This window comes from Engraulis encrasicolus, chromosome 7 (genome assembly GCF_034702125.1).
Source record: "Engraulis encrasicolus isolate BLACKSEA-1 chromosome 7, IST_EnEncr_1.0, whole genome shotgun sequence".
Lineage (NCBI taxonomy): Eukaryota > Metazoa > Chordata > Actinopteri > Clupeiformes > Engraulidae > Engraulis > Engraulis encrasicolus.
In genome coordinates this window covers 42,468,310-42,494,383 of record NC_085863.1, presented here as the reverse complement: position 1 = coordinate 42,494,383, position 26,074 = coordinate 42,468,310, and the positions used below count along the sequence as shown (strand labels likewise).

General features: G+C 46.6%; 1 protein-coding gene across 1 annotated transcript in view; it reads right to left on the bottom strand.

Moving 5' to 3' along the window:
* Nucleotides 1-1,821: 1,821 nt before the first annotated feature.
* Nucleotides 1,822-26,074, bottom strand: part of mntb (MAX network transcriptional repressor b) — a 34,685-nt gene continuing 10,432 nt past the window's right edge. Inside the window, exons 3-6 of the mRNA XM_063203607.1 lie at nt 25,793-25,834; nt 25,172-25,283; nt 5,527-5,719; nt 1,822-4,281 (exon numbers count right to left, since the gene is read on the bottom strand). Of these exons, the coding sequence (XP_063059677.1) occupies nt 3,116-4,281; nt 5,527-5,719; nt 25,172-25,283; nt 25,793-25,834 (1,513 nt within the window). The 3' untranslated portion in view covers nt 1,822-3,115. The remainder of the gene's footprint in view (nt 4,282-5,526; nt 5,720-25,171; nt 25,284-25,792; nt 25,835-26,074) is intronic.

Below are 26,074 nucleotides of genomic sequence, written 5' to 3'. Positions count from 1 at the left end.
CCATAGGGAAAAACGCACAGTATTTTTTCAATATCAATGTAGGATGAGGTCTAGATGTCCCTCCACATCATACCATTAGTTCATGGTCCCAGAAAAAAAAGTACGGAAATTAAAACAAAATCACAAATCAATATCTGAATGGAAAGAATTGCAATCTACATGCAAGAAAACAGGCAACGGTATAATCTTCATAATTATACATACATACATACTGTATATGTGAATGCGTGCATATACTCACATGTATACATACAAACATACACATATTTAGAAAAACAATAACAGGAAAAAAAAACTTCTCAAATAAAGTTCACAGACATGTTTTTTTTTTAATTTTGCAGAATATGGAAAATGTTTTTTTTTTTCTTTCTTTCTTTCTACGCACACACATTCACAGAAACACCCACGCACATACACATACACACACATACAAGCGCAACTACACCGAGTTCCATTCAGATGTGTCAAAGAGATGCTTCTTATGAACGGCAGCCCACCTGGGGGGTGATGGAGGTGGGGTTGAGGCGGCCTCACGTGGGGTGTCACAGTGTTTAGGTTCAACCAAGAGACTGATGCTCCACACACACGCATGCACACGTCACGTCACGCACGCACACACACACTTCACTCAGTCAAATACACACAATGCAGCGTCACAGCACTGACTGACTGTGAGGAGCAGGAAGATTGTTTTCTTGTGTTTCCCTCCCTCATAACAAACAGGAGCAAATAAGACTCGGAAAACTACAAAAACAAGCCCAGTTACTAAAAATAAAACGTATTAATCACCAGAAGCTGGTGACTAGTCTTGCCAAGCTTCCTGACATGACGTCAGGGAATGCCAGTGCCCATTGCAGACAACACGGTGGCGAAATAAAATGTGTTATATGGTTGAACAAGCTCCAAGTCTCTGGCATGCAGAGATCTCTGAGAGAAAAGTGGGTCTTCTCTTATCTTCAGAAGTCACAAATGGAAAGGCAAGGTTTAAGATTGATGAGCTTGCACAGACGTGCACACATACAAGGGAGCTACTTCTGATCCCCATTTCCTCTAAAACACACCCCAGACTCTCTCAGGCATCAACAGGAAAAAAAAATAACACAAGGGACATCAGAGTGACTGAACACATTACGGAATTATGCGTTGGAAATCTGATTTTGTTGTCTGACGAGGTGGTAAATTGCTTAGACATGGGCGATCTAAGATGCACCTGTGCTACAGTGGATTATTCTCTATTCACAATGATAAAATGCCGTCACTGGGGGATGGGAATTGACATTTTGGATTGTAATTTATTTTAAACTGAGATGTGCAGTCTGTGCAGGGATGCTGCATCACCCAGACTGTCCATTCTTACATATGAACAGCAGAGGGCAGCCTCGAGCTTTACACGTCTCTAGCTGAGGCACTTCCAAGGATGTCTGTGAATAAATTTGTGCGAGAGTGTGTCTGTCTCTCTCTGTGTGAAAGAGTGTGTCTGTGTGGTGTTTGTGTGTGTGTATGTGCGTGCGTGTAAGACAAAGTCTCTCAATTCAGAGGCCAGTTCAGGACAGACTGCAACAGATAACGATAGATATCAACCTCCTTGGACCAGGTCCAGCTTTGGCCCTGACCTGGTACAAACCCAGCACCTCTGCGGCAGCAAGCTACAGCTACTCCTAGTGTCCACCAAGCAGACGTCTACTGTATCGTTATCACTGGGATACAATAAAATAAACATGTTTTATAAGGGGACAGTTTTTTCCACTGAGCCAAGGACTCTTAAAGAGCGAGGCGAGACACTACAGCGAGCGTGTTACTGCAGAGGAGGACACTTGCAGGTAGAAAGCAGTTGAGCATTTATTGGGCTTCAAACAGCTTCAAACAGACTTTCCCCCTTCAAGTCGTCACAGAGAAATACTTCTACCACGTTGACATTAAAAACTTCACCACTTAGCACAGTGCTTTCTCCGGGGTCTGTTTCGGTCTGTGTGTGGGTATCTGTGTGAATGACCATGTGTTTATGTGAGCGTGTGTGTGATTTTGGGGAATGTGCAGCCTTGGTTGGCACATCCGTTCACAACTTTGTGGGTTAATTGTAAAAAACAAAAGACAAACACTCAAACACTTAACAATTGACGAATCAACACCAATCAACAAGTAAAAAAAGACATACACAGACGTAGATAGGTACACATAAATGGACAATTAGGTAGGCACACACATATTTTTCCTCACTACAAACCCACGTTCTAATGCAAGGGACCAATCAATCAATCAATCAATCAATCAATCAATCAAAGACCCGATGAGCCAGGGGTGGATTTGACTACAGTAACTAACCAGGAGGTAGTCATCAACCTCTTAAAACATCCTGTTGTGATGATTTTTTTTTCTGAACGAAACCATATGTCTCATCAACCACCTTTGCAGTACGAACAAAGCAGTACTGATCATGTTAACATCAGAGGCAGGGCAACAGTGAGGAAAACACCAATTGCAGAGAAAAAGGATGAGAAGAAAGAGGGTTTTGACGCTTCTCTCAAACCACGTCAACGAAACAGAATGGAAGGACAAGAACGAGCTACAGCTTCCATAGCACACACGTCAACAAAACAAAATGGAAGGAAGAGGAAGAGGAAGAGGAGGAGGAAGAGGAAGTGTGAGAAAGACTCCTAGAGAATATCACTGGGTCTAGACCACCAGTCCAAACCAACTGTGCTGGAGAATCAGAGGAAGTGTGAGATTACAGTAGAAAGAATAGAAGGTCAAGGAATAATTTCTTTTTTGTTTGTTTTTTTCTGTTTTTGTTTACCCCAGTGTCACCACAGACAGCCGCCACAACACACATCACACCTCGGCTATCACTCGGTCAGGCATACCCAACACACTCCACATCCTATCCCACTCCACTCACTCAGTTGCTCCATGCAATGTGACACATTCTCGCACTCGTTACCCGGCTCTTTCACGCCACACGTTGTCATTCACTCATTCATTCATTCATAATTCATCCACCAGTCCTGTAATTGTTTGTTAGTTGGATTGTTGGTTGGTTTGTTACATTGTCTTTACGTGTTTTATAAAGTTCAGTTTTTTTTAAGTTCTGTTTTTGCCCCTTCCTGTGTGGTGTTCATCAAGCAAGCTTGAGTGTACTGACGGGAAACTGAGGCACGGTGACCATAGTTACGGGGTTGAGGACGGGCACTGTCTGTCCCACCAGCTGCGGATGATGGTGGTGGGCCGTCACCACCGTGGCCCCTTTGCCCGTCACCATGGTGGCGGTGGCCCCTGGCGTACCCTGGGTGCCTGCCACCGCCACAGACACTGGCGTGATCCCGTTGACCTGCGCGTGGTGGCCGGCGTGGTGTGGGTGGTGTTGGGGGTGCGGGTGGTGGTGGTGGTGATGGTGCTGTTGTTGCTGTTGCTGTTGGTGGTGGGCGGCCAGCGCGTGCGCGATGTGCCCCACCACGGCCGGCTGAGACACCGCCACCTGCTGCGCCGGGTACAGCGTGGCCCCGTTCATGTTGACGTTCATGGGCACGGCGTTGACGTTCACGGGCAGGTGCGGGCTCAGGTGCGCCACGGTGATGTGTCCGATGGGCTGGCCCATGGCTGTGACGGTGGTGGACACGGGGACGGACATGGGCATGGGCAGGGTGGTGGCGGTTGTGACAACTCCTCCACCCACGGGGGCTGCCGCTGCCGCCATCACCGCCCCACCTGACGGGGCGATGTGGGCCAGGTGCTTGGTGGTGGTGCCGGCGGCGACGGGCAGCACGTGGTTCACCGCCTGGATGACGGAGGCGTGCGAGACGGAGGCGTGGGCGATCACCGTGGCCTGCTGCGCGTGCGGATGGGGGTGCTGCCCGGGGGCCTGGGGCATCACCAGGTGGGTGGAGACGGGGATGGCCGTGGGTTGCGGTGGAGGGGTGGCGGGGGCGATGGCCTGGGGGACCGGAGCGGCGGCGGCAGCCACCACCGTCTGGGGTTGGGGGGAGGAGGAGACGGTGACGGTGGGGAGTGGGGATACGACCGTCATGGCTTGGGCCACGGGGGTGAGCTTGTGGGAATGGATGGTGATGTGCTGGGGGAGGGTCAAGGGGGCGGGCTGCACGGCTCGGGGCTGGTGCTGGGGCCCTGGGGCGGGGAGGAGGGTGAGGGGCGGCATGGTGCCCGCCGGGCTGGGGTAGGAGGGTGGGTGGTGGTGGTGGGGGGGTTTGGGGCTGGCGCTAGGGGCGCCGGAGGAGGCGGACGATGGCACGTCGCCGTCAATATCCTGGTCAAAGTTGTCCTCTCCCTCTGCAACAAAATGACAAAGTGACAGAAAAATGTGAACGTTAATGTCTGGCGTCGTCAATGTGTGCCGCAACAATGGCAGACAACAGGAATGGTGAAATGGCTGCATTTATATAACGCATTCCCACACTGCCTACTCACAGCAGCCAGAGTGATTCACATCTGAATGTCTCACATTCACCATATCAGCATGAAGTATGAAAGTCATGAATGTGAAAATATTCCAGAAGTGCAACTTTGTGCTTTCAGAGCCTTTGCGTGTCCTTTGTATTCAGTGACCTATGTAAGGACTATACCAGTCTGTAACAGTAACAGTATACACAGAGGAGTGTCATTGTTTCTGACTATGCAGCACATGGGCTACTTTTTATCTCAAAATATGTTTTATGTAAACTTATTCTTCTTAATGTGTTTTTTGTACATTTATTTTCCTTTTTGTCTATGTGTTTGTCTGTGTCTGTAACTATATGTATGCTGCCATTTTGACCAGGACTCCCTGGCTAGAAGAGACTGTAGTCTCAATGGGACAATCCTGGCTAAATAAAGGATAAATTAAACAGTCTCTATAACTATAAGAATGACAATGGCAACTCTAATGCCTCTTTTCCACTGCCAGTTTTCTGGTAGGCATAACAGCTCGACACAGCGCGACACGGCTGACACTTTTCGCTTTATGATTGAGCTGTGTCATGCCTATTCGAAAAGCAAAAAGTGTGGGCCGAGTCACGCTGTGTCGAGCTGTAGGCCTACCAGGAAAAACGGCAGTGGAAAAGAGGCATAAGAGCACTTCAGAGTCTGCCTGAACTGCCAGTCTGTCTCCATATTCTATGGTGTGTGTGTGTGTGTGTATGTGTGTATGTGTGTATGTGCGTGTGTGTGTATGTGTGTATGTGTGTATGTGCGTGTGTGAGTAGCCGGTCTACCTCCAATGCATTCGTACTGTGTGTGTGAAGTGAAAGTGAAAGCCCGACTGGGAAACTCCAACTCCTATTGTCATGCTGCATCATGATCTCCCAGAATTCCGTGGAATGGACACGGATCTTTGGGACATGAAATCCATGACAGTTTCACGGATTTTGCCAAAATTCTGTGCTAATGGACATGGAATTGTTTTCTCTATACTCCTCTCTCTATACTGTCGGATTGGGAGTCCGACAACCTTTGAGCTACATCGGTGAGCGGCCGAACCGCTTACCCATAACTCTGTCTGTGTGTGTGTGTGTGTGTGTGTGTGTGTGTGTCTCTCACCTGACGCCGTAGAGGTGGATGCCTGGTCGTCCTCCGGCTGCACGGTCTGTCTGAGTAGCCGGTCTATCTCCAGGGCGTCCATGCTCTGGCTCAGATCCTTCTTCAGCTCGGCTAGCCTCTGCTGCGTGGCGATCTTCTCTCGGGCCAGACGCTCCATCTCGTGCTCAAACTCCTTCTCCTTGCGCTTCAGCGTCTGTGGAGGGACAACGAGACGGGACACAGACATACACGGGTTACTTTACAGGGCCACTACATCTACATGTGTGCGGGTCAATGACGTTTGGGCTCCGGACGTCAGGTGGTGCAATCGCAGCTTATGCTTATAGGTAATTGGTAATGAATGCACTGCAATGAATATGCTTCTTAGAAATCCATTAAAAAAACAACATTTAATCCAATCCATAATTTCCTACAATTTGGTTTACTTTTGGGGACTTCTTGACCACAAAACTTTTCCTTTCTCACAAATGAAATTCATGGGTATATATGACAATATAACATCTTGTATACACACACAAATGGAACAGCGGTTCCTTATTACGCTTGTATTTGTGTAAATATGTGCACGCACACACACAGACACACACGCGTACACACACAAACAGATGCAGCTCGTACTCTATGTGTAACCAGCGTGATGTGTGCCATGTGCGTTACGCCTCTTTTGGGGGATAACATTTAGGCCGGGAGCCAGCTACACCCCTCAGGATGTTTTTTGCTATGTTTTTTTCACTATGATTTCCTGTTAGCCTATACCCTGGGCCATAACGAGTTGATAGGGACAACTCCCAACTCGGCCCCGTTTGGTCTCAGGGCCCAAAAAAACATCTTTTGAGGAAAATCTGTAGGCGAAATTATATAGCTGTAAATATTAAGGTACTGCAACTGCAAAAATGGTCCTAGAACCATGTAAATTTACATGGGTCAACCTGTCACACAGGGGAACCAACCTGAACAATCTTTCAGGGCTTGGGGCTTTTCCTCTGTCAAATATCATCTTCAACATATCCAAAAAGCTTAAAAAATCCTTTTCCGCCTGACAAATTGTCCTCATATTTGATCATTTTCAACTCTGTTATGATATGCATTGGTCCCTCTAATGTAAATAAAAAACTGCCTAACTTCCTGAGCTTCAATTTAAGTCCAAGAGGACCTTTCTAGCTAGAGTACAACAGCTGCTATGCCCAAAGTTATTCACTATGGCCTATCCGAAAATAGTCTACTGGCAATAGTCTGCTGGCATTCTACAGGCATTCAGACACTTTCAGGCATAACCATTTCATATGGGACTATGAACATCAATTTCACATATGTGACCCCTCACCACAAAACCAGGCATAAGTCGCGCAGCCGCGTTCAGAGCTACAGCCAAATTTAGTCAGGGAAGCGATTTTCTATGTGTTTTGACATCTTGGAAGAAAACGGTACCTTAACACTTATATTTTCAATTCCCATGGTCATTACATTCAAATTCGGTCAATAAAGATGTTTATTATGTCAATTATGTCAGCGTGATCAAAAGTTCAGGCTTCACTGAGCAAAGAGAAAGCCGAAATGGGCCACTTTTCCCCGACCGAAACAACCTCCGATCTGTTGCGGATCATCCAAGTGTTTGGTACGAGGAGAAAGCTAATGAAATGCCCTGTCCAATCACGTAGGTCAAATGGCGATATTATTTTGCAGTTCTTTAAAAAGAGCCAATCAAAAGAGTAAACCAAACCCTCTTGTTGCTATGCCTGTCAAGATCAAGCTCCGTGATTGGTCAAACGCCCACCGCGTGCTCTACGGGCATGCGCAGTTCTCTCACTTACATCCGCAATAAACCAGCATGGTTAGTGTTATTGCAAGTTTGATTAATGTTTCGTCTCGTAAATAGCCGTATTTACTCCTCATTTTTGGACAACAATGACAAGGACAAAGGCGACTGGGAGTCTGATGATGACTGGGATGCCTTTGATGATGAAAAAGACGATCGAGTGCACGAACTGGGAACAGATTCAGCAGTGGAGAAGACCAATGCGATTTTTTACCGCGGACGTATCTCCCAATTCTGGCTATGAAAAGACCAATAATCTTTGGTAAGTTAGTGTGCAACTTAGTTACATAGCAGAGGACACTTTCTGTTTCTTGATTTTTACGTTTTAACCCTCCGGATTTCATCTGCATGACATGTATGTGTGGGTATAATGGAGCTCTAGAAAAACGTCTCAGTGCATGCCTTTAGTGATTAGAACTACATACTCCTCGTTTTGAAATGGGCTAAACTTAAAATAATACTGAGAGTATATGCAACTATTCTACCTGTAGTTAACTGGAATGGTATTTTTAACATACTTTTCCTATTATTTTATTCCAGCATCAGCAAGGAAAGACTACTGAATTGGTACTCCACTGGGACAGGACAGGAGGGAGAAAAATGTCTCGAGATCCCTTCAGCTGGACAACATCAAAGGAGAGGTGACATTCATCCAACAACAAGGTTCACAAAATGCCCTAGTGCTCACTGGACATGTCCCTGGATTTAAACGTGATGATCTACAGCCCCTGCCTTCAGTTCACACTGCCACCAAGGTCAACCAAAGCTACAAAGATGTTCTTCTTGGGACAGGTAATTAACATTCTCTTTTAAATATTGTGGTCATCTAGCCTATTTGTAATATGGGTGTCATAGTTGGCTGGTAGCCATTCTTTTAATGAATTTCATGTTTATGCTGCAGCTGTCATATTTCAATGCTTTTAAGGTTAATATCTTGATTTACAATGGGCGGCGATTGTTAAAATTCTACTCCATATAGCTATATCGATTTATATTTAAATAATTAATTTCAGTTAAGCTGGGAAAGAGAAAAAATGTAGCTGTCTTAGGGTATAACTATTTTTGTTTTGAAAACTTTTTTTCTGTCAATTCATTATTTTTGTTATTTTTCATAGAGAAGAACTATTGGACCATCAAGCACCAACAAGAGTGGAGACTTGAAGAAAGCGACGCATCTCTGAATCTTACACTGACTCTGAGAGTGCCCATAGACAGGTTGTGGGCGTGGAGATGAACTTTTAAATCTGTAAATATGTGGCAAGTACACAAGAGAATACGTGAGTAATGTGTGTGTGTGTGTGTGTGTGTGTGTGTGTGTGTGTGTGTGTGTGTGTGTGTGTGTGTGTGTGTGTGTGTGTGTGTGTGTGTGTGTGTGTGCATGCGTGTGCATGTGTGTATTTGTTTATGCTAAATGCATTTAATTTAGTGCTATATTGACCTAAATGTTCATGTCCTTGATGCACTGTATGTTGTGTTTTTTTAAGCTTTGGCAGCATTGATACTTCCAAGCATGCCAATAAAGCACATTTGAATTTGAATATGCAAGTTAAATTGTCTTTTTTAGTTCTTTTAGGGTTGCCATTGGTAAGCGGTAGGGCAGTCATGGGTAAGCGGTTAGGGCATCAGACTGTATCCCGAAGGTTGCCGGTTCGACTCGTGACCCGCCAGGTTGGTGTGGGAGTAATTAAGCAGTGCTCTCCCCATAATCCTCCAAGACTAAGGTACCCTGAGTATGGTTCCGTCCTGCCGCACTGCTCCCTTTGGGGCGCCATTGGGGGCTGCCCCCTTTTGAGGCATAAATGCAATTTCATTGTGCGCAGTGTGCACTTGTGTGCTGTGGAGTGCTGTGTCACAATGACAAAGGTAGTAGGAGTTTCCCAGTTGGACTTTCACTTTCTTTAAGGCATAACATGAAGACAGATACAGTATGAGAGCATGAATTGGTGATATAAGATGATCATATTTCAGGTGGATGATTTCCCCGAAATTCCATTTGGATGGAAAAGTCAGTTTCCGTTTAAATAATAGGTTAAAGTTCTTTGATTTAAACAAAACTTCTGTGACATGTCCGTCATAGTGTCATTAATCATCTGTGAAAATTTCATGTCAATCGGATGATAATTAATATGCGTTGCTAAGGACTTTATACCTATAAAATAGTCCAAAACTTTGACGAAAAGGCGTTTCGCGAAATATGTCCAAACTCCAAAAGTAAAATTTCCGTAACTTTGGTTCTACTTATGATAGAAACATAATTTTTTCACCATAATAAACCTTGGGTTCTGCTCTATCAATCCACATAGATAACTCATTTTTGATATCCAGAGACTTATGCCTGGTTTCGTGGTGGTGGGTCACATATATGTTTGACCTTGAGTTGAAAATTGCTATGACTGTGAACAGTATGCAACACATGGTACTATTACACAAAACGAATGCATCAAGTGAGACAATTATTTAAAGAATGGTTCGTATTGTACAACAGTAGTGTAAAATGTGAATAAGAACTTTTAATCATCATTTAATAATTATCATTATCATCATCCTCCTCTTCCTCATCTTCATCCGCATTTGTATGGATTTCATCAGTGTCCTCCTAATACATCAATAAGAGCTTTTGGGATTACATCACCCTCAAACCATAGTGGTTCAAGCTTCCCAGTATCTGTGTTTATGTGACACCCATGGTCAAGTGGACTTGGGATACCTGGGTAATGCTCATGGGCCCTACCCCCTAACTCTGAAACCATACTCCATCTCAACAAATGTTTCCTCCTCCAGGCCAATGTGCTCTAATTCAGGATGGAAACTCCTCATCATCCCTGCATCAGATGAAACAATATTTAGCACAGACACTTACATAAACTGTCTTCATTACTGTCTTCTTGGGGAGGACCCCCACACCCCCTCCAACCCAGTCTGTCAAGTGTCCCACAGTGGTTCCCAATATGTGGGCCAATGCCCCTTCCATGGTGGTGACCCGCTGGCATTCCCTCATACCAAATCTAGAAAAAGCCCTGAGTGTCTCTTCTTGTTACACCTATATTTTTTTCTTGCCATGGCGGGTACACAGCAAAGTATACTGGGTGATCATTGATGTTGCGTGGTGAGCATGTGTGTTGTTGCGCTTCCCATGACCATCATCCTGATATGGGCAAACTCACTAGTAGGCTACCTATTTAAAGGTGCTGGAAAACTGAAAAAATGGTGCTTGGAGGTACTTGAAAAGTGCTTGAATTTGTTCATGAAAAAGGTGTGGGAACCCTGGATGAAAACAAGAAGGCATTCATTAATTTATCACTGGAGGTCCTAAGATACTGTATGATGAAAAATGTCCTCCTAAGGCCTCACATCAGGACCGTTAGAGTCAGAGCAAAAGACTCTGACTTTTTCTTCATTCTCCTGTATTATGCCAAGTCCTCAACTGTCAATATAATCTTTGACATGGGTGATAGATTAATTGACATCAACCTACTAGTTAAAGATTATTCCCAGGAACACATTGCCGCTCTTCTGATCCTGCATGCCTGCTGACTGCACGTCAGCATTCAAAAGCAAAGGAAAGGGGAAACCAATGAAGATATTAAAACAAACATCAACATTCATTTAAGTCTTTGCAGAAGTAGTGAAACTGATCCTCAGTTCCAACAGATTCTCAATGGTGTTGAGCAGTTCAGCTGCTGCCTGTATGGATTTAGTCACTGAGTGAAAAGCATTGATGAAGCCAAAGAAGATCTCTGGGTCAAACTGCCAGGTTCGTCAGGGTCTCTCAATTGACTCAAGGAACAATCTCAAACAATTCCCACCGTGCAAGAGGGTCCTCAACGGTGCTTTCCCCGGTGCTATTCACCCTGTAAACCACTGACTTCAACAACAAACTCGGAGGGCTGCCATATGCAAAAGTTCTGAGATGACACCACCATTGTTGGATGAATTAAAGATGGACAGGAGGGGAAGTACCGTGGCCTGGAGGAGAACTTTGTCAGATGGTGCAGAATCAACCAGCTGCCGCTGAACACCACCAAAACCAAATAAATGACAGTGGAGACAGTCTGCACATGCAAGTACCTGGGTGTACACCTGGAGAATAAACTGGACTGGTCTGCTAACTCACAAGCACGGTGCAAGAAAGGCCAGAGGAGGCTCTATCAGTCTGCCATGGCCAGTATGCTCCCATGCTGTGACATGATGGGGTGGTAGCATTAGGAGGAGAGATGCTGGACGCCTTGACTGGCTGGTGAAAAAAGCTGAGTCTTTTATAGGCACAGAACTGGAGGCTCTCACTATCACAGCTGAGAAGAGGACACTAAGCAGACTCAACTCTATAATGGACAATCACCCCCTGCACCCCCTGTACCCCCTGTACCCAGTCTTTGACAACTAGAGAAGCCTCTTCAGTTACAGATTTCGCCCCATCTCCTGAAGCGCAGACAGGGTACGGAGGTCCTTTGTCCCTCCAGCTATTCCACACCACACAGGAGGACAAACAGAAATCCTCCCAGGTGACTGGACCACATAAACCAACCCCCACACCTGCACACTATCTGTATGCCTCCTGTGCTTCTACCTGGACTCCTATCCTTCGTCTGGGTGTGACCCCCCCCCCCAACAATCAAGAAAAACTTTTCTGCGCTACGAATCTACACTCTGCACTAGGATTTTTTACTGTACTGCACTGAGGTATTTTCCAATGCAGTCATACAGGACAATTACATTCTGTATGTTCAAACGTGTGTGTGTGTGTGTGTGTGTGTGTGTGTGTGTGTGTGTGTGTGTGTGTGTGTGTGTGTGTGTGTGTGTGTGTGACTGTGAGTGGAGCGACATGGTGTGAAACTTGCGATCCCGATTCCCCCATCACTTTTCAATGGATACTATGGATACTTGACTCTGGCTCTCTTACTTGGACAATGCACAGTGACTTATGACACTCCTGGACGATTTTTTGTACGTTGATCTTCGGCTGCTCTGTGCCACTCAGCTAAGGCACATGTGATAAATCACCAGTACACTTTTTTGGACACTATCTGTTTTTTGTTTTTTTTTGCTGCTCTGTGCCACTTAGCTAAGGAGCATATGATAAATCACTGTTACACTGATATACTTATCACTAACCACAGTTGTGACTGTGTGTGTGTGTGTGTGTGTGTGTGTGTGTGTGTGTGTGTGTGTGTGTGTGTGTGTGTGTGTGTGTGTGTGTGTGTGTGTGTGTGTGTGTGTGTGTGTGTGTGTGGGAGAGAGAGAGAGAGAGAGAGAGAGATATCTGCCTGTGCCTGTGTGAATGGAAGAGAGGGAGAGACAGAGAGTGAGTGAGGAAGTGAGATATGCCTTGGACTGAATGTATGTAAGAGTGAGCTATATGGTTAATATATGTGTATCGATGTATGTAATGTTGTGTGTGTAATGTCTTTTTGTATTGATGTAAATATGCACCTTAATTTCCCTCTGGGATTAAAAATGATAATATACTTTCAAGTGCGCATCTGGAAGAGGGCCCATGAGCATTACCCAGAGATCCCAAGTCCACTTGACCATGGATTTCACATAAACACATATACTGGGAAGCTTGAACCACTATGGTTTGAAGGTGATGTAATTCCAAAAACTCTCATTGATGTCTTGGCAGAGGAGGACACCGATGAACATAACATGTCTGATGAAATCCATACAAATGTGAATGAAGATGAGGAAGAGGACGATGATGATGATAATGAGGATTGTTAAATGATGATTAAAAGTTCTTATTCACATTCTACACTACTGTTTTACCATACAAACAATTCAAAACATCTCATTTGATTCATTCCTTTTGTGTAATAGTACCATGTGTGGCATCCTGTTCACAGTCTACCAATAGGTGGTAACATTAGCTACTTTTGATGCTATTTACATCATACTTTCATTCATAGCCATTTTCAACTCAAGGTCAAACACATGTGAAATTGATGTTCATAGTCCCATATGAAATGGTTATGCCTGAAAGTGTCTGAATGCCTGTAGAATGCCAGCAGACTATTGCCAGTAGACTATTTTCGGATAGGCCATAGTGAATAACTTTGGACATAGCAGCTGCTGTACTCTAGCTAGAAAGGTCCTCTTGGACTTAAATTGAAGCTCAGGATGTTAGGCAGTTTTTTATATACATTTGAGGGATCAATGCATATCATAACAGAGTTGAAAATTATCAAATATGAGGACAATTTGTCAGGCGGAAAAGCATTTTTTGAGCTTTTTGGATATGTTGAAGATGATATTTGACAGAGGAAATGCCCCAAGCCCTGAAACATTTTTCAGGTTGGTTCCCCTATGTGACAGGATGACCCATGTAAATTTACAGTGTTCTAGGACCATTTTTGGAGTTGCAGTACCTTAATATTTGCAGCTACATAATTTCGCCTGCAGATTTTCCTTAAAAGTTGTTTTTTTGGGCCCTGAGACCAAACGGGGCCGAGTTGGGAGTTGTCCCTATCAACTCGTTATGGCCCAGGGTATAGGCTAACAGGAAATCATAGTGAAAAAAACATAGCAAAAAACATCCTGAGGGGTGTAGCTGGCTCCCGGCCTAATTGTGGGATATGCCAAGGCAAGGCCCTGATGGCTGTGGGGTAAGAAGAAGCAAAAGACAAGGACCTGTAGACTAGTGTGGTTCATGCTCAACATGCCGAAGACGTGTTGCGCTATCGGCTGTTCAAATAATATAGCGAAACAGCCATGGCTGAAGCATGAACTGTGTTTATTTAGGCTAGCCGACGTTGCATGTAAGTTAATGAGACATTCGATTCGTTTTCCCCCAAAAGGAGCGGGACTGTTCGTTCATGAACAAAGTACCCGGATGGCCGGTTATACGTGTAGTGCACACACACATCTGCAGCTCATACTATAGTGACGGACCAATGGGTGTAACTCTGACAGGCATTAATGATTCATGAAAAGGTACTGGAAGGTTAAACACTGATGGTCTCGTTCATGTTTTATGGCACTGGCCCACACACCTGTTGTTTAAAACTGTTCACTACCAAGTCTTTTAATACAGTAAAAAACCCTCTGTCCTAGTGTGTGTGTGTGTGTGTGTGTGTGTGTGTGTGTGTGTGTGTGTGTGTGTGTGTGTGTGTGTGTGTGTGTGTGTGTGTGTGTGTGTGTGTTTATACAACATGAGCGTAAATTAGGCTGGGGCCACTCTGGACTTTTGCGCGCCATGTGACTACGACTCAGCTATTTTTCTTGCTTTCTTTTTTCTCTGCCTCGCACACATGCACGCGCGCCCTCCTCCCTCCTCTCTTACTAGTTCTCTCTGTTCTGTTCTTCTCTGTTCTTTTCTTCCATCTTTATTACCCGTTTGCTCCACTTTTCAACCCTTTCGTTTTCCTCCAAACTCTTTGCTTTCGAAATTGCTAATCGCATAGAGAGAGAGGAACAGGAGAGGAGGAGGGGTAAGGGGAGTTGCTGATGGGGGCGGGCTCTAAGCAGGGCTGAGTCAATCAACCGGCCGCCTTCATGCAAGCCAGCCAATCAGAGCCGGTTGAGCCACTCCGTGCTGGCCGGCCTTTATCAGCTGACGGGGGCAGCATTCCCGTAAGACGCCGACCGGTTTGAGCGGGTGCGCGAGAGGGAAACTGCCATGTGTATGTGATATGCGTGTCATTGTTTGTTTGTGTGAGTGCAAGTGTGTGTCCATGTGCTTTTGGATGTGTGTGTATGTGTGTGTTTCTATGAACTGTTGCGTGTGTGTGTGCATTTGTGAGTCTGTCTGTGTGTGTGTGTTCATGTGTGTGCATGCGAGTGTGTGTCTGTGTGTGTGAGTGCGTGTTCATGTGCATTTGTGAGTCTATGCGAGTGTGTGTGTGTGTGTGTGTGAATGTGCATTTGTGAGTCTGTATGCGCGCGTGTACATGTGCATGAGTCTGTGTGTGTGTGTGTGTGTGTGTGTGTGTGTGTTCGTGTATGTGTGTAACCAGAGTGAAAACAAGAAGAGCAGTGTGTCTTCCCCATTCCTGTCACAGGCTGGTTTGGTTCGTAGAGAGTCACCAGGAGGGGAGGAGCCCTCTACTACAGCAACCATTTAATACAGGCAGGGAAGAACAAGGGGAACAGAGGAGAGAAGGAGAGAGAGAGAGAGAGAGAGAGAGAGAGAGAGAGAGAGAGAGAGAGAGAGAGAGAGAGAGAGACAGACAGACAGAGACAGAGAGACAGATATAGAGGACAAGAGGGAGAGAAAGAGAGAGAGAGAGAGAGAGAGAGAGAGAGAGAGAGAGAGAGAGAGAGAGAGAGAGAGAGAGAGAGAGAGAGAGTTTAGAGAGATAGCGCGAAGGGTGGAAAGAAAGAGAGGGAGGGAGGGGAGGAGTAGCAGGAAGGAGGAAGAGAGTGTGAGTAAGAGTGAGCCAGAAAGAGAATAACAAAAGGCCATGTGACACGAAAAGCAAACACCGTTTTTCTGGCAATTTAAAGAGCTATTGGGAAACATGGGGCAAACAGAGAGAGGGTGGGGGACGTAATTTAAGAGGGAAAGTGGGGTAAACACAGAGAGGGAGAAAGGCAGAGAGAGAAAAAACAGATGAAGACCGAAGTGGGGGAGAGAGAGAGAGAGAGAGAGAGAGAGAGAGAGAGAGAGAGAGAGAGAGAGAGAGAGAAAGAGAGAGGGAGAGAGGCAGAGAGAGAAAAAAACAGATGGAGACCGAAGTGAGAGCGAGAGAGAGAGAGAGAGAGAGAGAGAGAGAGAGAGAGAGAGAGAGAGAGAGAGAGAGAGAGAGCGAGAGCGAGAGCGAGAGAGAGAGGGAGGGAGGCAGGGAGGGAGGAACAAGGGTTCCTAGTAGTCACGCAAGCAGGCGTGGATTTGCTGACCCACTTTGGTGTCCCGGTCAGCTGACTGGAGATCACCAAAACAGGCAACCAGGCTAAGACTTTTAGTGGCTTGGGGAGGGGAGGAGATTAAATGGCTCTCTTCGCAGCATGTGTGAGTGAACGCACATGTGTAAGTGAGTGTGTGTGTGTGTGTGTGTGTGTGTGTGTGTGTGTGTGTGTGTGTGTGTGTGTGTGTGTGTGCGCGTGTGTCCATGTGTGTGTGTTTTGAGTGTGAGTGCACACGTTTTTGTATGTGTTGTGTTTGTATGCATTTGAGAGTGTGTGCGCTGGTGTTCCTCTGTGAGTGTGTGTGTGTGTGTCCGCAAGTGCATGTGTTTATGCGTTTGTACATGTATGCGAGTCTGAAAGAGTGACTTAGCGTGTGTGTGTGTGTGTGTGCGTGTGTGTTGATGAGAAACAGGAAGGGGTCGGAATGAGTAGTCACGCAGGAGGGCCGGGAAACCCCAACCAGGACACGAGGTCTGGGCAGCTGAGAGATAGACAGACCCAAAGAAAAAAACATTACAAGTAGCCTACCTGGGAGCAACAGAAGACATTGTGTGTGTGTGTGTGTGTGTGTGTGTGTGTGTGTGTGTGTGTGTGTGTGTGTGTGTGTGTGTGTGTGTGTGTGTGTGTGTGTGTGTGTGTGTGTGTGTGTGTGTGTGTGTGTGTGAGTGAGTGAGTGAGTGAGTGAGTGAGTGAGTGAGTGAGTGAGAGAGAGAGAGAGAGAGGAGCAAAGAGACAATCAGGAAAGGGAAAGAAATAGAAAAACTTAGAAGAAAGGAGAGAGTGGGAGGGAAAAAAAACAGATTGAGCGATGGAGGCAGAGAGAGTTGGGGGGAAAGAGAGAGAAAGGGAGAGAGAGAGTCAGAGACGGGAAAAAAAGTAGAGAGGGGTTGAATCATTAAAGCCTGTACTGTATCTAGACATGTCACATGGTCCAGACGAGAGGGAGGGGACAGCAGAGAGCAAAGCTGTTTACACCCCATCTGTCATGGAGCAGAGAAGAGCAGAGCAGCACGAGCATGTGATAGCGTCAACACACGCTGCCTGCCTGCCACCGCGCCAGTTTCCCAGTTTCCTCCCACACCACACTGCCTGCCCACCGAGGACTGGGCAACTGAGAGCAACAGAGCCAACATGGCCTCCTCCACACTGCCCGCCCGCCCACCGTGCACTGGGCAACTCAGAGCCAAAATGGCTCCATGTGGGCAGCCAGGAAGCGCAAGTCCACTCTGTGCAAGTACTGCAGAGAGAGAGAGAGAGAGAGAGAGAGAGAGAGAGAGAGAGAGAGAGAGAGAGAGAGAGAGAGAGAGAGAGAGAGAGAGAGAGAAAGAGAGAGAGAGAAAGAGAGAAAGAGAGAGAGAGAAAGAGAAAGAGAGAGATGGAGAAATACAGAAGAGGGGGTGGGTTGTTTCAAAAGATAGGGGGAGGAGATCCCTACTGTACTGTGCTGTACTGTATGTAGCCGACTGGAGTTTGATGTGTGACATGAAAAGCATGCCTGCATGTGATAGCGTGCGAGTGTGTGTGCGTGCGCATGTGTCTGGTGAGCATTATGGAGCGGCCGTGTGTGTGTGTGTGTGTGTGTGTGTGTGTGTGTGTGTGTGTGTGTGTGTGTGTGTGTGTGTGTGTGTGTGTGTGTGTGTGTGTGTGTGTGTGTGATTATATAACTCGCTTGCAAATATAGTCCAATAGTGGAGTGGTGGATAGCGGGCCGGGCAGAGCAGAGCTGGCATCTGACCTAGTGGCAGGAGTTGATCCTGGATTAGGGCAACGATACCACGGCCATGCCGGCTGCTGCTGCTGCAGCTGCCACCACCACCACCACCACCACCACAGCCACTACCACTACTTCCGTCTAGGCAGAGGATCCACCCTCAAAAGCCCCTTCAGACAGCCTGGCAGCCATGCCAGGGCACAGTGTGCAGGGTGCAGGCACAGGCAGTGCCAAGCTCTCGCTCTCCCTCTCTATACTGAATACAGTCTTGTTATTTTTGTCATTGGGTCTCAGTTATGTTACATTTACATTACACTTACTTGACACTTTTTTTAAATTCAAAGCGACTTGCAGTTATTTAGGTACAGGGTATTGGTTACAGTCCCTGGAGCAACGTGGGGTTAGGTGCCTTGCTCAAGGGCACTTCAGCCATGAATGGAGGTGTAGGGAGGACGGGTAAGGGTGGGATTCGAACGTGCAACCCTCTGATCTTTGGTCCCCCTCCCTGGCCACTATGCTGCCACGGCTGCCCTCTTCTTGCTGCTCTTCAAGTCGCTCCTTTCAGCTGAACGTGAACCTGCAACTGGTCTTAAGTAAGCAGAGAGTCAGGTGCACTTTCTGTTTTACTGGTGTCTGGTGTCTCTGTGCCCGGTAGACTTTCGTTTTTTTGTTTTTTACGGAGGCACTGCCTGGCGTCTGGTGCAGTTTCTGTTTTACGAGTCATGGTGTGAATCACAAGAACCTGACAGCAGTGGTGTGTGAAGTCACTGCCTGCTTTCGGAAACTGCGAGTCTACCCGCTGTATAATGTGAAGTGCATGTTAATGGAGCAGTGGACCTGTGTTTATTATATGGAGGTCGTTTCAGTTTTCACAACTCGCCCGATTTACTTTTGTGAACACGCATCATAGGTTTTTCCCTGCAAATGTAATGACATTGGACTTCATGTCTAATCTAAGACGAAGGTAACGACTTGGATAATGCAATAAGTCAATGATGCACTTACCGAACTAGAAAATAAAGACATTTCATTTCAAAAGAAAGACAATACAAAAAACATGACCAAGCTGTCAAAATTGAAGACAAAATCTTGTCTATGTAGCTTAAAATAGGCAGCATCCTATCATTCATGATGTACAAAATACACACACTGACAGGCAAACGACGGCAAGCGGAGAGGGACAATCCGGCAGCCGTTGTGCCTTTTTGCTTGAGCAACACGAAACTCTCTCTCCTCAGCAGAATCCCAGCGAGTGTCACCAAGGAAACAGCTGGAGCCCACCAACCACAGTTACCGTAGCAACTGCATGAGGAAGGAGGGAAAGGAGACATGCGCCGGTGTTGAGGAGGTGTAATAGAAGCTAATGGGCCGGCCTGATTGGATTACACACAGACCTCCAGTGTTCTCCACTCTACCGCTCTGCTCTCTCTACCACTGCTGCCCTCTACTCTACTCTACTCACTCCCCTCCCCCTTAGCGTAGCCCATCCCTCTCCGTCACGCACACACACACACACACCAACATACACTCACACACAAACACGCATGCACGCACACACACGCAAACACACACACACACACCAACATGAACTCACACGCAAACACAAACACATACGCGCAAACACACACACACACACACACCAACAGGAACACACACACACACCAACATGAACTCACACACACACACACCAACGAACACACATGCAAACACACACACGCACACGCACGCACCCACAAACAGACACACTCCCAATTAATCCACCTCGATTGCAACCAAGCTCGAGCACTTCTCACCAGTCAAACCCTTCTGTTCTATTCCCCTGATATTCTCCAAACGCTTAACACTAGATTGCTCTGCATTGCACGAGATTTCCCCCTCATTTCTCCTTTGCCAACACCAAGCTGCAAACTTCTACATGGTGATACCAGGCAACTCTAATCAAAGGCATTTGTCTTTTTAATCTAGCATCTATCCTCGATCTATGAGACAGTGCGATCGTCTCTTGCCCTAACTTCACTCAAGCGGTTCTAATGGCTTACGACTGTCGATGATGGAAAGCTCGACCCAATTGAAGCTCCCACTTCCGCGCGTCGGCTTTCGAGCCACTTAGCTTGTACTCTCTGACACAAATCACATCACGATTACAAGTGATCGTTTCTGCATCCAGTGAACGAGTAGGTGCAGGTGAATGGCAAGTGTGCTCAAGTTGCAGGAACCATCTGGGGAGGCTTACTTTACGCTAATCTTTCCACACAGCATGTTAAGTGAAATACACTGCCGTGGGCTGTCATGTCTCAAGTCATGCCTTGTGATTGCAACACTTAACACAGTTTGTGTTGCTCAAGGTGAAAAATGGTGCAACGTTAAACGTCAAGTCATGCAGCCCAGCAGCTACTATGTGAAGTGGATTCAGAGCAGTGGTGGAGATCCCCACATTGAGTATGAGGTTTACAAAAGGCCCTGTGGGCCACTGGGTTACTACGCCGGCGACCCAGGTTCAATTCTGGGCCGGGTCATTCCCCGTCCTTCCTTGATCATTCCCCGATTCTTCCCTGTCTCTCTCTCCCCACTCACTTAATGTCTCTCCTCCACTGTCCAGTCAGAAATAAAGGCAAATGTCCTAAAAAATATATTTTCAAAAAACCCCTGTGGTGCATTTTGTCTGTCTGTATGCAGATGGTTTCACACCGCATCTGAAATTCTGTGGGGCTGTGGACTCGAGTTTCAGAAAAGGTTGGATACGGTTGCAAATACTGTGTAGACAGCAGCGAGGCTTAATGGGTTTATTGTTTTGTTCCAACTCTCTGAAGATGTGATCTCCATATTCTGGCTGAGACTAAACAACATGTCAACCGTGGGTCCCCCCTTCTCCCTCCATCAGCCAGTGGGTTCATACATAATGTAGGTGGGGGATTGGAGGGGGTGGGGGTGTAAGATTGCATCTATATTTTGGCTGTGAATAGACGAAAAAAACAAACCAAGTCAGCCATAGTTCCTCCTACTTTCCCTCCTCTGCCTCTCTATCACTCTCTCACTCCATCTCGCTCATCACTCGATCTGTGGCTTCACAGAAGTAGAGTAGGTGGTGGTGTGATGTGTTGGGAGATGGAAGCGACTGAAGTCCATATCTTCACATTTTTGGCTGCGACTTCACATAGCTAAAGTCAGTTTCCTCCATCTCCTCCTCCTGCTCCTCCTCAAGTCACTCCTTGCTCCTCCACCTAAACCTCAATGTCAATCTCACTCACTCACTCACTCACTACTACTACCTCACTCCCTCTGTGCATGTTCACGCATGTTGAGTAGGTGTGTGTGTGTGTGTATGTGTGTGTGTGTGTGTGTGTGTGTGTGTGTGTGTGTGTGTGTGTGTGTGTGTGTGTGTGTCTCCCTCTATCAGTCAATGGGTTTGTGCACGTAGAGTATGTGGTGTTGTGGAGGGTGGAGGGTAGTGAACCTGCAATCTCCAAAATGTGGCTGAGAATACTCCACATAGTCAACCGTAGTTCATCCTCCTCCTCCCCCTCCCCCTCTCACCTGTCCTACCTCACTACAACAGTCAATGGGTTCACACATGTAGACTAGGTGAGGGACTGGAGGAGTACGATGAGAGTTCCTTTTTCTTCTTCTCCTCCAATTCACAGTCTCTCTCTCTCTCTCTCTCTCTCTCTCTCTCTGTCTCTCTCTCTGTCTCTCTCTCTGTCTCTCTCTCTGTCTCTCTCTCTCTCTCTCTCTCTCTCTCTCTCTCTCTCTCTCTCTCTCTCTCTCTCTCATTGGGGTGGGGGATGGACAACTATGGTTCCTTCTCCTTCTCTTCTCTCTCTATCAATCACTCACTTCATCAGTCATTGGGTTCATGCATATATGAGGTGGGGGATGGATGGAGGAGAACTATGGTTTCTCTCTCTCTCTCTCTCTCTCTCTCTCTCTCTCTCTCTCTCTCTCTCTCTCTCTCTCTCTCTCTCTCTCTCTCTCTCTCTTCTCTCTCTCTCTTCTCTCTCTCTCTCTCTCTCTCTCTTCTCTCTCTCTCTCTCTCTCTCTCTCTCTCTCTCTCTCTCTCTCTCTCTCTCTCGTTGGTGGGGGATGGATGCATGGATGTGAAAGATGGACTTCCTGTACACGCGCCACATGCATCCCCCAACCCCACCAGCGGGTCTCCATGGTTACGCCAATGCAATTGAAAGGAGAGGTTTGTTGATGTAGTGGGGTGGTGGAAGACAAACACAAGACCAGGGAGGAAGAGGAAGGGGCTAGGGTCTACATGTCAGCCACCTCTTATTTTGCCTTCTTTTCTCTTTTCTTTGAGTCCTCTTTTTCTCTTTCTCTTTCTTTCTTTCTGTTCCCTCTGAAATTGGAGCGACCATAAAAGTGGTTATTGTCAATGTCAACACAAGAAAAGTGATTTTGCCTCTCTAGACCGCCATTATTGGGCACCCTGCTGTTTTCCTTTTCGCTCCCTCTGAACTTGCCTCTGCCTCCACATACTCTTCTCCCTGCTGATCTCTCTCTTTCCCTCTCTCTCCCTCCCTCTCAGCTGCGTCACAGAGCATGCTCAGTAGTGAGGGGTGTGCTCTGTCTGGTATGCACGCAGTGAGACGGGAGGGCGAGAGGCAGAGGGAAGTCAGTCAGGCAGGCAGGGGGAGGGGTGAGTGTAGAGAGGGAGAGGGAGAGGGAGAGGGAGCGAGAGAGGGAGGGAGGGAGGGAGGGAGGGGAGAGAGGAAGCAGGCTGCTACTGCTGCTGCTGGGGGCGGGATCTTGCCCATGTAGGGAGGAGGGGGGAGGGATGACGTCACCATGCTCGCGCTCGCCATGTGCTCTCCTGTCACGTGGACTACACACCGCGCAGACACAGCGAGAGGGAGGGGAGCGAGAGAGAGAAAAGAGAGCGAGGGGAGGGGGAAAGCGAGAGAGAGCGAAAGACATAGGGAGAGGTAGCAGGAGAGAGAGCGAGAGGGGGGGAGGACGGAGGACGGAGGAAGGAAGCAAAGGAAAAAAGCGGGGGAAGGGGAACGAGCGAAAGAAAGAAAGAGTGAGAGAGAAGAGAGGAGAGGAGAGTAGAGGGGAGGGGAGGGGGAAGAGCAGAGGGGAGACAGAGAGAGCAAAGAGTGAAAGAAAGAAGGCGGGAGTAGAGACACAGAAGGCGGCTGGTGGGGGAGAAATCACGGAGAGAGAGAGAGAGAGAGAGAGAGAGAGAGAGAGAGAGAGAGAGAGAGAATGCATGCAGTTAGCACACATTCCACAGGGTTGTAATGGCTCCTCAACACGAATCGCACCCCACACAACCCCAGTGGAGAGCAGAGCAGAGCAGAGCAGTGCGCGAGCAGAGAGTAATTACTGCCTGATTCAACTCTATTGAGATCCGCCTCTCAGCTCCCCTCACACTTACTGTAGTTAGACACTTTGCTCGTGAAGAAATAGTGTCATTATATAACAAAAAACGCAGCACAAAAGCAATATTCTGATAAGAGCCATTGCCGCCACTGTATTCTCCCATCAAATTCCGACATAAATGTTTTACAGCATCCATTAAGTGTTTTTGTGCTGTCTGGGGTGTCCAAAAATAAAGGATGAAGTGATCTATACATTTATTGGCTTGCCGTTAAACTGCCCACTGGCAGACGGGAGGACGGGAGGTGACGATCGCAGGCTTAAAATATACAAATAGCCATCATCACCTACTCTTGCGGAGGTGGAGCCAGCCAGGTCAACTTGGCCTCAGGAAAATAACACAAGCAGGGTGTTAACTTCTGCAAACTACTACAGTATAGCAAGATGGGTCAAGAAAGCACAGGAAGGAAATACACTGAGAGAGAGAGAGAGAGAGAGAGAGAGAGAGAGAGAGAGAGAGAGAGAGAGGGAGAGGGAGATAGATAGAGGGAGAGGGAGAGGGAGAGACAGAGGGGGGGTGAGGGGGAGGAAGAAAGAGGGAGCGAGAGAGAGACAGAGCAAGAGAGAGGGAGAGAGGAAGAGAGAGAGAGAGAGAGAGAGAGAGAGAGAGAGAGAGAGAGAGAGAGAGAGAGGAAGAGAGAGAGAGAGAGAGAGAGAGAGAGAGAGAGAGAGAGAGAGAGAGAGAGAGAGAGAGAGAGCACGCGCAAGAGAAGAGAAGAAGAAAAGACAGACCCAAAGAGGGACAAGACTGATAGTCACACCTCGTTGCTGCTCACTCTTGACAAAGTGAAGTCTGTTTTCCAGGGAGAACGTGACTCACCGTCACATGACGCCCCCTTCCCACTCCCCAGACCGACCGACCGGCTTGATCTCGTTGGCTTAGCTATTGTGCTCGATGAGCAAGCCAATAGTAGGCCACTGACATCATTAGCAAGGCCATTGATTGTAGTGCAAAACACACCTGAATACTATATAGGTACAAATAACACAAGAAAGGTCAATCTCCCGCACCATGCAGAGGCTGAAACTCTGTTGGCGAACAGGAAATAGAAGGCTGGTGTTTCAGGGTATATATTAAGGAATCAACCCATGTCAATAAATAAAGGGAAAAGTTAGTTTAAGTTGAAGTTCGCTAGCTCCTTCCCATATAATGTTTTAAGCTACTTTCATCACATGGGTGGAGTTGGGGTGGGGGGCATGGGTTGTTTGAAAAAATAAAAACCTATGGAATGTTAATATGATATAACTGGCTGTATTACTGTATTACTAATATAAACATATTATTTTTTAAAGCTAGTTAGCATATGTTAAATGCACGCTACCAAAAGCCTGACTTCTGTCACCATGGCTTCAGATTTCTTAGTGCCTCAATTGTCTATGTTGTCAAAGACAGATGGCCTTCAAGCAGTCACACAGTGCTTCGAGGAACCATGAGCCAACACTGACTGACACACACGCACACACGCACACACACACGCCAACACCACCCTGAGACACACTATCCAGTACAGTAGACCAAACGATTTGACGTGGCACAAAAGGGCTCGAAGGACGTTGTCCACAGAGGGAAGGCAAGAGAGGGAGTGCCTTTAGCCAAAGATCAACTTCCAGTACTTACACTCGCCCTGCTCTTCCCTTTGTGTCCTCTCTAGCCTTCATCAGGCGCCGGTGCGGTCAGCACAAAGGCCCACCGGGTTTATTTTCTTGGATAGAGAATTGGACCGCAGGGCCAGGGCTTTACAGACAGATAGCAGACAGATACACACACACACACACACACACACACACACACACACACACACACACACACACACACACACACACACACACACACACACACACACACACACACACACACACACACACACACACACGCTGTGTGGGCTTACCTGAATGTAGCGCAGTGCACTGCGTAGGACGCTGAGGTTGGACGTTTTCTTTTCGTCCACATTGGGGACGTTCCTCTTCAAGGTCTCGAAGCACTCTTTCAGATGGGCACGTCTACAGTGAACAGAGACACGAGAGGGGACGATTAAACCTACACTTCAGAATTAATTTCTGCTAAACAACAGTTTTTTTTTTTTTTAAATTCTGACATCCAAAAATGTGCAATGTACAGTAAATGTATTACATATTTGTTTTGTTAGTTTTTGCCATCAAAGATATCTTCCGAGTGCAATTTTCTATATCAAGCATATGAGTAGATGGAATCGCATGCTATATCATGATTACCGGTATAATAAATGGCATATCAAGTGTCTTGCAGTATTTCTTGTGTGTGCTGTTCACTGGGGTTTGATTGTAATTTCACATTTGTTGTTTTGTTTGTCACCATGAGCATCTCTAACAGAGCAAATAAACATCTAATGTGTATTTTGTGTGCCTTTTTTTCCATCAGGTTCAGCTCTCTGTAAGCGCACCCGTAACCAAGTAACGTCAGAATGGCAATTTTCACATTCACAGACGGCAAAAATAAGACTCCTGAGAGAATGAGGCGTTTTTGCACCTACCTGTGCTTCTCCAGCTTATTATGCACCTCTCTTGTCCCAGCTCTGCAAACACGAGACAGAGAGAGAGAGAGAGAGAGAGAGAGAGAGAGAGAGAGAGAGAGAGAGAGAGAGAGAGAGAGAAACAAAGAATGAAAAGACAACTGTGATTACATTTCAGAAACGAAGCTAATTGAATTGAATTTTTAAAAAATCATTGAGTCAATGGCAGTTAGGAATTGGGATTATTTCAGACACAATCAAATGCATTTGTGTTCCTTCAGGGATTGTACTTTGGTACAGCTA